This window comes from Limulus polyphemus, unplaced genomic scaffold (genome assembly GCF_000517525.1).
Source record: "Limulus polyphemus unplaced genomic scaffold, Limulus_polyphemus-2.1.2 Scaffold1464, whole genome shotgun sequence".
Classification (NCBI taxonomy): domain Eukaryota; kingdom Metazoa; phylum Arthropoda; class Merostomata; order Xiphosura; family Limulidae; genus Limulus; species Limulus polyphemus.
The window spans coordinates 1007-12773 of NW_013667074.1; the positions used below are offsets into that span (position 1 = coordinate 1007).

An 11767-nucleotide genomic window follows, 5' to 3' on the forward strand; every position below is an offset into this window, starting at 1 on the left:
AAACCTCTATAGTAAAGACGGCACAAAATACGCTTTTTTACTTTAGTTTTTGAGTGCTAATTACAGATACTTTCACTATGGTGTAAATTGAGTCCAACTTCTTTCTTTGCTTCAAATTCAGTCGAGGTCAAAGAATTCAGATTCATTCCGTAATACTTATATGTAAAAACCGTTCTCTTTTTCTGCGGCTCCTACCCAATTTTGAAAACCCCGACCTTTGGTATACTTGACCCAAGTCAATCACATCAATCAAGGTTGTTCTAACTTACTCACCAACCTTGAAATTAATGATATTACTATACCAGCAGAGCGTTAAGGAAACAACCTTTTTTTTTCTAGATTTCACAGAGTAGCTAATTTTTTTTATATTATTTTTATTTTGTTTAACATTGTTAACAGTTTTCCCAGTTCTTTTTTGTTACATGTTTATTGAGAAAACAACAACAAAAAACGTTCTTCTTAGCAGTAAATATAATTATTATAAAATGGACTGAAAATCAGCTTGATGAAAATAGTAATATCCATCAAAGTCCTTAAGAAACGAACAAACGTTAAGCTAAATAATTTAAGAAGATATATTTCATTGCAAAAATAAGTTTGCCACCTATGAGGAAAACAAATAACTTGGACAGAAGAGTAAGAAGGAAAGGTCGTTTTTTCATGGTGCTTAGGCTAAGTCGAGTACTGAAACAAGGTGTTTGGATGAATCTTTATTGATAAACATACTAATCATTATGGGCTACAGCTACTACGACACCCCAGATGGAGAGGACTGTTTCCAAAAAATGTGGTATACCACTAAATATGCCACACTAGCTGGTAATTCATTATTTTTGCTTAATTTAAATTAGTTATTATTATTAATATTAGATTTATATTAAAGCAGCAAGCTGCTACTACTACCTATGTAGATCAAAACTAAAAATCATCCTGATAATGAAATGAGCATAGCTAATTAAATATACGTTTTCTACGTTCATTCTTTTAAATATTGTGTTTATTAATTAATGCATTGTTTCATCAGTTGAGTTGAATACCCTCGATGTTAATAGAAATTTTGTCTGTGAAAGTGTAAACCCAATACTATCTCGCTAGGTGATTTAGTTTAGTCATAAATCCATGTACTAAGCTAACAGTAATACACAACTTTATACTATAGTAAAAGTATAAAAATTAAAATTAAAATAATACCATTAAATAAGTTCTCTATTATAACCAGTACTATTAGTATTAATGAAGTAATTTAAAAGAGAGGGTATATCTCACTTACTGAACACAAACTTGTTGTTAATGTTAGTTTCAAAGCTCAACTTCAAGTGTTGTTGTTGTAGATTTAAGTTTCTGAACAAAGAAACATCAGTATGATATTATTTATAAGATTTTCCACATTTTTCCCTGACAGTAGCTTAGAGGAACCTGACATCTAAAATAAATTGCTGCAAGTGTGTTTAGCTAAAATAAAGTAGGACAGCACCAGTTCAATAGTTAGCGAAAAATTAACGTTTATGAAGATACAAAAGTATAAATAATATTAATAGGAAATTAAATGAATACTTGAATCATGCAGTAGACAGGTAGAATATTGGTACTCTAATTAAGGTATAACCATATTGAATGTAAAACAGTATATTTAAAATACAGTGACTGTCTAACACAACCAAACTTTAGAGTTATTTTAAGTTTAATTTCTGTCACTTAACAAGATGCATGGAGTTAGCAACAGGGAATAATAAAGTAAAATATCTGTAACAGCTGAAAAATTAAATATGACAAGATTTGAGAAGGTTTTATAATAATAATACTTATAAAAGGAAGTCTATACTATACAATATAATCTATTGTTACAGTGATGTAACTGTTAATGTTATTCTTACAAGTCTTAGTTGTGTTATCATGTTAGTAAACATGGCCTAATAGTGCTAGGCTTCACTGAAGTGTTTACAATATACAATAAATATAAATTATTGCATAAGATGTTGGCTACTTATTAATATAAGATTTTATGAGAGATGTATAATTGAGAAAATACTGGAGCTAGCATATGATGAAGTAGAGATATATTTACATATTTAATGTGGATGGACAGAAAGGAGGAAAGCTGTTTCAACATTCTGGACAGTAATATGTTTCAATCATCAAAATATGTGATTAATTTCATATTTTGGCTGATTAAAAGCACTTTTTTTATTTGATAGTAATTGTTATAAAATGGAGTGATTACATCAAGATAAAAATAAATTTGGAAGAATGTAACAAGAAAAAGAAAATATTTGATATTTGAAAAGGAGTTCAGGCATATGCAGTATTGTATGTGTTATAGTTAGTGAATGTTGTGGAGTGGTGAAACAGGCTGTGATGGACATATTCCTACTTTAAAGTTATAGTCTATGAAAATGTTTAAAGTTTGCTGTTTGACAGCCTCTTGTCAGATTATGTGTATGGTAACTAATTACATGGATGGTTTATGAATGGATTATGGTGTGGAACATGTTATACCTATTAATCATAGCTTAGGAATGGTGTGAAACATTCTTTATTTAAGGGTGTACAGATATTGAAATATTATTATGAATATATATTTCTGTAAACATAAGGGGACATATCAGTTTTATACCGAGTCAGTGGATCCGTCAAGTGATAAAGTTCATTTGACTCATTAGACTATAAGTTGTGTACATTACCGTCTAACTGTATATGTGTGTGATAAGCTTCATCCAAGTAAGTTGAGAAATGTATAGTACTTGAGGAATTGTTAAACTATATTAGGGGTATTTAAGTATGTTTGAATACAGTTAAGGAAAGCACTTTTTCTTGGAAGATCATGTACCGACTTTAGGGGATGTGAAACATCAGTTAGTTATATTTACAGAAAGTTTGGAAATAAACTATTAAATTATTGTTTTTCTTTCAATAAAGTACAAAATCTTGCTAATACAAAAAGTATAGTATTTGACCTGTAGTTTCTTAGATATTTTCTTGACATTTTGAGAACTAGGAATCATATTAGTCATATACTGCTTGGAGATGGCTTGAATGAGTAATGAACAAAAACTTTAATACTTTAATTCAAGCCATCTCCAAGCATTATTAGTCTCAAAGTGGGTTCCTTGTCATCGAAATATTAGTCATATGTTGGTCATCATGCATCTTCCCCTTTTATTCTGAAAGATAAGGATTAAATCCATCTTAATTTTCTTATTCAGGTTATTTTTCAATGTAAAGTATTCCGTTCAGAATAAGTTCAAACAGATGTGTGTGTGTATATGCATAAGAATGCTTATGGAAGAATGTTATGAAGATTTAAGAGAATAGTCCCAGACTACTTATGAGTCATGAAACCAGTCTGATTTTATAAGAATAAAAATTTTTACTAATTAAAATGTGCAGGGGTCTTTGACATGCTGTTATTTTTATATAATGAATTATCTGCTTTGAAATAAAACATTCAGCATTACATTTTCAGAATCACTACAAATAAAACTAAATCCATAATTTCTTATTGTACATAGTTATAAAAATATGTGTTTAAAGTAGGTTACCTTTGGTTAGTCATAATCTTAAGATAAAATAATGAAAAATTAAATAGTAGATCTCAAACAAATCTTTATACATTTAAAGTTGTTTGTGTGTGTTAGAATAACAATCAGTGCATATAGACCAAAATAAAAACAGTTTGGTAGCAATAGTTCTATCAAAGTTAGAGTTTTCCAAAGTGTGGGTCTTGATCCCAGTGGGGTCACAAGCACTATAGAAAATTTTATTTCTCTGTAAGATATACAGAAAACAAGCAATATTATATATTTTATTACATTTTATCTATTAAAAATTATATTAATAAAATAACTCTATAAAGCATCATATTTTGATATCTTTGCAAATTGGGATTTTTTTTACTAGTGCAGAAAACATAAAGGAGCATAATTGACTGAAAGATGTGAAAGCCAATTTATGACTAACAACCATGCTTGGAGATGCTATGCTTGCTAAAACAAACACATAGTTTGCACTGAATGTGTTAAGTCACAGTTATCCTTTTGCATCTTTCAGCTGATGTAACATAATTTTTATAATTTGGTAATCCAATGTGTTATTGTATTCCCATCCATTCACTTATGAAAACTTTAATAAAGCATTATTGTTATTTTTTTAATGTAGGTGTTACGTCTCTGTATGTTTGTTAGTTAATTTTTCTACAATACAAGTCCTTTCTTAAATAAAACATGTTTATTCTTCCTCAATACAACTTTGCAATACACTTAATTTTCACAGTTACTCACACTATAGTTCACAACAATTCACTCACTTTCTACTGCGCTTGACTCAATTGTCCGTCTCTATCTCCGCCTGTCAGCAACTATAATTCCGATCTCTGTATTTGCTATCCTCGGTTCCCGCCGACTGTAACTGCTGTCCTTGGTTCCCCACTCTCTCTCTTTCTTCTTCTCCATCTCTCTCTGTCTAGCGCACTTATATACAATAATACCGCCTCTTCTAGAATCTTCTAGGCTCTCAACACGTGCTACCAGCGTCACTTGACTTTCGCTGTCGTTACACACTAACGTTTATCTCAAATCTTCTAGATACCTATTACGTGTTACCAACGCCACGTGACCCCTGCTGTTGTAACATAGGGTTACTGTGAAGGTGGTATTTCTAAGGCAAAGGGTTACACCATGAAAAAAGTTTGGGAACCATTAATCTAAGCAGGGATAAATTTTTGTTTTAAAAGTAATTCAATTTACAACTTACAAGTTAAAGATTTTTGTGATAAAAAAACATGCATTTTATTTTACAGCACTTGGAATCTCAGCTTATGATATCGCCTTAGTGAGTCATCCTCAGGGATATTTACAAGCACTTGGTAGGATAAACTATTGGGTAGCTCCATTTGGTAAGTTACTTCTGCAATGTGATGACTATGTATCAGTGTAGTTTTACTTGCATTTTGACTAAAGTAATATCAAATCACTAAACTTAAGTGCAGCAGTTGAGTAAAGGATAAATAATGCTGGAGCACTTTTCAAAGAGTAATATTTCCTTCATTAAAAGAATATTTGCTCCTATTGAAAATAATTATATGACTTATTTTATTGCTGTAGTATTGATTGATTGTCCAGTTAGTTTAGTTGTAAATTATTAGAAACTGTGTATAATATCTTACAATACTACTCTTCACTATATCTCATAATGCTTATTTTATCTTAATCTATACTACTATCTTCTAGTAGATACTTATAAAGTTTCTGTGTGCTTTTTAGAAGTAAATTAGTACTTGTATAGCATGCAATAAGAATTACATAATAATATATATGTTATGTGTATTTTAATGTTAAAGAAACAAAAAAAAAACTTTGTTACTTTGTTGAACTTGCAAATGAACTTCTGTAAACAAATTTGATAATTCCTTTTATGGGTACATTGTAGCCATAAAGTAGTAAAAATTTTATTAATGCACAAAAGAAATAAGATGGTTCTCTTAACTGTGACAATAATTTGACTCTGTTCCACTCTCCTCTGGTTAAATTCTATAAGTAGGTAGAAAATTAAATAATACCACAAAGAAATGAGGTACAACTAACAACTACTTAAATAGGAAACTGGAAAATAAATGATACGAAAACTAAAATTTCGAGGAAGAAGTACTAAATAAAATATCCAAACATGAGTACTGCCAAACGAGATATGATAGTTAGTTAGAATAGCATAGAGGGAGTCAGATGTGTGGGGGGTGTGTATATTGGCAGAGGTTTGTTGCATGACAATTTGCATGTGTGAATCTGTTAAATCATTTGAACCAGGGGGTACGTGAAAGTGAAAGGATTGTGGCGTGCGAAAAAATTTGCAAATAGAGGGCAGCACTGAAAATAGCTATATATGTGAGTGGAAGTAAGTACCTGTTGGAAATATATTTTCAGTGTTGGAAAATTGTAACTTTGGCCACATAGATGGGGATTTGATGGAGTCGAGTAGTGGGGGAGAAGAGAGAGTCTTCTTTAAGTTATTCAAGATGGTTTTCTACACCTATGTCATTGAGGGATAATAAGGAAGATCAATCCTAATTGGATTACTAAAAATGACAAGGACACAATCAAGGGTAAATGCCATAAGTTAAAGAGGTTTAATTTGACAGGTAGGAGGGAAAATTTACAGAAATATAGGAAAACTATGGATTTAGTTTTTTTAAAAAATTAGGAAATCTAAAAGGCTTTCTTTAATTGTGTTAAAGATAACTAAAGTTTAAAATGTGGATTAGGCTTTTAAACAGGATTTTACTCATACAAAATATCTGATATGTCATGCAAATCATAAAGATGTATGTAGTTGTAGAAGTCTATGCATTTAATGTACAAAAATTTTAATTTTATTATAGTTAATTTTGTGTGTTTAGTATTTGCTAAACCAGATTAAGCTTGCCTTATCTTTTGTTGCAGAGGAAAACTTCTGTAGCTCTCAGACAGATTTATTATGAAAACATTTTCAGGAACAAATAAAATATTTAAAGAAACAATAAAAAAATTCTGAGAGTTGTGGTTTATTAATGGGTTTTTTAAACTTCCCTTGAGATTCTTCCTTTGTTTATCATTGCAAGAGCTTCCACAAATTGTAAATTAACTGCTCAAACTACTTTTTATTTTACATGAACATAATAATCTGCTTTATCAAGCTATATTTAAATATTTCTTATAATTATTTTCAAAGTTGTGCATCATTAATAATCATTCAGACCACATTAAAATTTGTATATGCTAAATGCGTAGACCTTTTGCAACTGCATAAACTTTTTTGTTTTGTTTTTTTGCAGGAAATTTACTGATTTTTACCATAACATTCTAATTGTTTCAACTTCTCATTATTACCAGTGTTTGGTTCCGTGAGAATTGATGACCTTTGCAAATGACCTTGATTACTGAATTATTTAGGTGTTTATGTGGCATATCTTAGTTTTCTTTGACATTTCATGTATTTTTTTAGTGACAGCCACCAGGAATCCTTTGTAAGATATCTCACAACTTCAAATTATATAAACACCATCATAACTACATTTTAGTACATTTACATATGTTCTTAGGTCCAATATTTGCTAAATTTAATAAGGTGACTCAATTTATACTTCTTAGACTACTTTTACTTTAGCTTCTTGATCTTTCCTTTGGGAAGCATAGTGCCTGGGTCTTATTTCTTGGTTTACTCCAAAGCCAGATGGTTGGATATGTCACTGGTATATCTCTAATATTGGAAAAAAGATTTAGAAGCACCATTTACTTTTAAATGTGTGACTCTGATATTTTGTGAAAGTGTTAGCTGGTCTCATGGAATTTTGAGTTCCACATCATTACTTAGAATATCTATTTTCAAAGACTAGTGTTTCTTTGCCCCTTATGGTGTCAGGCATCTCTGCGCTATCTACTGTCCCATTTCCACTTTATTAAGAAGATATTTAGTCAAGAGTTATCATAAAGGTAAAGTATCATATTCTAAACTTGCATATCAGCATTATAGTTCAAAGACAAAAATTTTGATTTCTCATTGCAACACTAGTGGATTGTAGAACATAATGTGACTGTATGTGGTTAAATGTGTAATGAAAAAGTCAGATAGTGTTATACTACATTAATGAAACTGATTTCTGTAAAAAGTTTATCAGTAGTGGCTAAAAATATGCTAATTGCCAAATCATAATGAAAAAAAAGAGGAAGTGTAGTGAAGAACAAAATGTCTAATTCTTGGTATTGTAAAGAGAATTAGCTAAGAGCTTTTCTATAAATTTTACAAACATTTAAGTTTTAAACTAATCAATTAAATATGATTAAATCTCTCACTCTGAAAAAATTCTTTTTTCTGGTTCATGTGAAATTGTTAGTTAGTTTTATTTGTGGCTTAACTCTTTTTTTTATTCTGTTGATGTCCACATTCTTTTGTCATTGATGTTTAGTAATGAAGAATATGAAATAAACACTACTATGTACGTATTCTTGTTAACAAGAAAGATTTTAACAACGTGGCAGGGGGCTTCTAAGTATTTAAAACTTAGCCAGACTAGTACTTTGGGTTTGTAAGTCTAAGAGCTTTATTACACACAAGAAGTGTACTGTAACCTCCTTTCTGTGATAATGTACATGCACACACATATATTACGTAAATTATTGAAGCTTATTATACTTTTGTGTAGTTTGAAGTAAGGTTTAATGTCTTTGACATCATCACATTTTTGATGTCAATGAAACTATGTAATCTAATGTTTTTCTCAGAAGATGGATCATATTTTTGGTTTGATTTAAGTGGAAATGACATCAGAAAAATGAATGTGAATTTTATAGAGAGGTGTGCTGCCATTGTGGTGTCAGAATAAAAATCCATGAAACACTTTTTGTGTTTACTGATAAACAAGACTTTTTTTTTTAAAGAATAGACAAGTTGAACCTGCGATAGTTGTAAAATAAATTGGTTTTATTCACTTTATTTTGGGAGTGGAGTTAGGTACAATAAACATTTCTGATGCTGATTATGTACCTCAGAGTAAAATGTCAAGAAAAAGAATAAACAGTTCTGATTACCAATCACAAGCAGGAAAAAATATGCAACAAAAGCAACAGTGAGACTCTAGAAGAAAGGAAAATGTGTTTTAACAGCCAATAAAAAAGACAAGCTACTCGTCATCAAGCCGAGACTGAGCAAGAGTGGCAATTTCACAGAGACAGTGACCGCATCCTCCACGCAGAGTGCTGTTCACTAGAAATATTAATAAAAACAAGACCTTCATTGGCGAGGAAATAGAGAAAGATATTCTAATCAGGGTCTGAACTGCAAAAAAGCTGACTTCAACTACAATAAATCTATAATTTAATTTTTACTTTTTAATTTTTATGCTCTTAAGCCATTTATCTCACAGAAAATATGATCATTTGACATGTATCATAATATGAAAAGCAACATTTTGATCTTTTCTGTTTAAAAATAGTTAAACATATTGGCCCTCTGTTCAGGATGGCTAGAACTTAGATATAAATTGATCTCAATCAAGAATACTGTTAGCAAAAGTTACAACATCTAGTCTGACAAAGATAAAGGTGACTCCATTTTTGAAATGTCAACAATTGGTCTATGTCAGTTTGAACTTGTTCTTAAAAATAGTAGCAATTCACCAACAAATTTTGATACAATGTGTCAGATCGCAATATTTTGCTGCTTTTGTTTCAACATTTTTCCAAGACCTCAAATTTCCCTAGAATAGAGTTGCACCTTTGGTATTTAATTTTTCTTTAGGGTTAGTTTCATTTTGATCTTATTGGTTATAATGTTTAAAATGTTTTTGAATAGTTCTTATTAATTAATATTATGCTTAGGAGGATTATCTTGCATTGTTGGCTAACTGTTTGGATTTAAGACTAATCTGGATCTCCTAGGCTAGCCACACCTCATGAGATATTATTGAGATTACAGGTCATAAGTATCATAAGCAGTAAGGTCTCCAACTGATGATTTAATTCATTTTAATCCTTGTAAGTTTTAGTTTTATAACTTATGACACAAGCATTTTTAAATTATTTGTCAAACAAGATTTCTTTGTTAATTTGCAAGTTACTTTGAAAATTATTTTAGTCCTGATCTACTTATAATTAGCTTACTAGTGGTGAATATATGTTTATTTGTTGTTTTCTGGTCATTATTTTGTTTAAAAATAATGACTTTTTAACTCAATGATACATTTGTATTGTATCATTCACAGTTCCTTTTTATAACAACTTTTTTCTGTGATGATCTTCAAATGAATCCATATGTTTCATTTTGTTTACATGTAATAGTATATTTTTTCCTTTTGTTTTTGTCATATTTTATAAGCTTTATAATTAGATGTATAGATGTGTTAACAAATACATTTTGGTATGTAGCAACTATGGGAGCTGTGTTTAGTGCTACTACATGTGTTGCAACAAACTTGAGAAAGAAAGATGATCCACTAAACTATTTCATTGGAGGATGTGCAGCTGGCAGCATCATGGGAGCCAAATGTAAGTAGTGGGCTTTTTGTGTCTTGTTGATTCATATTCAGAAAAATGTTTGTTTTAGGTTTTTAAAATTGTAGTCTTTTTTTTTTAATTTATAAATGTTAAAAATTGGCATTGATTTACTTTACCCTTTTTAATTATATGAATCAGTGATTAAATTTCTTCATTGACTTTTAACTGTTGGACCTAAAGGGGTTGGGTACAATTTTAAACCATGATATGAGGTACACAGAGCAATAGTTTTGGATGGAACACTTCACTTATAATATTGGTCTGAAAGACAGATTTTGACAGTCATAGTGCATAATAACTTTTGTTAGTTCTGTGTTCTTATACAAGAGTTTGGTAATGAGGTCTTCAAGAATAAGGTGTCTTCTTACTGTACTGTTTGATATGGCACAGTGTGTGTGCCATGAAAAAAAAGGATCTATCCCTGGGCACCCACAAATATTTTCAAGGGGGGCAAAAAATGTATTGTAGGAGATCAGCTTTAACAGTGTAAGTCAACAGACTAAAATAATATGTGTGATTAAATGCAAACACAAATATAGAGTTTTAATAAAAATTTAAAAAATAATTAGTTTAATTATGATGTTAAATTTATTTCATAATACGTGCAATTTTTTTGTAAAATGTAAGGGGGGGGGGGAATGCTGGCTCTTGACCCTTCCTGCGGGCACCCATGGATATATCTCCACTACAGAAAAAGTATTTGAATTCATAGACATGTTTAGTCAATCATGTAATGTTATTTTTGTTTAGCTTTGAGTTTGAGATCAGAGTGTTTAATATATTGATGTTTTCATACTGTTTCTGATCATATGGTGTGTTTCATCTAATTATTTATTGTGAAGTAAATACGTTAATTTTTAAATACCTTAATTACAGTTTGGCTCTTATCTTTATTAAATGTGTACTTGCTTTAATAAAAAACAAATAAGTTTGAAGGTTTTCTAACATGCAAAGGAAGAAAGTGTATATTATTTTATTTATACATAATTTTCCTCATTCAAATTTACATTTGCTGTTATGTTAAACTTATATTAAAGTTTTTCTTCATTACCCATTCAAGCCGTCTCCAGCCATTATTAAACTTACAGGTGTATGGTATTATTGCGACAGCAGAAGCTGCGTGACGCTGGGAGCATGCGCGCTGCAGTTTCTTGAAGGATCATGAATTTGCCCGGCAACTCTAGTCTGATCGAGGTGCCCTCTTTTTTTTAATATATAAGCCTGGCGAGAAAAATCAGCAGCATTGCAGAGATAGATAATTGAGTCAAGCAAACAGTACGCACCGTAAGTAAAGTGTGTGAATCGCTGCGAATTATAGCGTGTGTTATAAAGGTTGTTAAGTTTAAAGTGACTCTGGAAATTCTGTGTATTACTAAAATTTGTATCGAGAAAGAATAAACTAGTTTAATCAAGAAAGGACTTGTATCACTGAAGTTTCTAGGAAAGAATTTCTACGGGAAATTAACAAACAAGCAGATACGTAACAAATTGGTGTCAGAGAGTGGGATAAAGAAAAAAAGAGAGATGGAAACAAGAAATGGCAAATCAAACCATGACTTAGCAGATTTGATGGCAGCAATATAAGAACAGCAAAAGAAACAAGAAGAACGAGAAAATAAACAAAAAGAGAGACTACAGCAGTGGTTGGAGTAGAAAGAAAATGAACAAGAAGAGAGACTACAACAGTGGCAAGAAAAACAGCACCAGTGGCGACTGTAACAAGAAAGGAAACAAGATGTACAAATGGA

At 30.6% G+C, this 11767-nt stretch overlaps 1 protein-coding gene across 1 annotated transcript in view; it reads left to right on the forward strand.

Annotated features, from left to right (window-relative positions):
- The first annotated feature begins 611 nt into the window (after positions 1–611).
- LOC106463703 (NADH dehydrogenase [ubiquinone] 1 alpha subcomplex subunit 11-like) overlaps positions 612–11767 on the forward strand; it is a 13249-nt gene continuing 2093 nt past the window's right edge. Inside the window, exons 1-3 of the mRNA XM_013923761.2 lie at positions 612–819; positions 4796–4891; positions 9891–10010. Of these exons, the coding sequence (XP_013779215.1) occupies positions 735–819; positions 4796–4891; positions 9891–10010 (301 nt within the window). The 5' untranslated portion in view covers positions 612–734. The remainder of the gene's footprint in view (positions 820–4795; positions 4892–9890; positions 10011–11767) is intronic.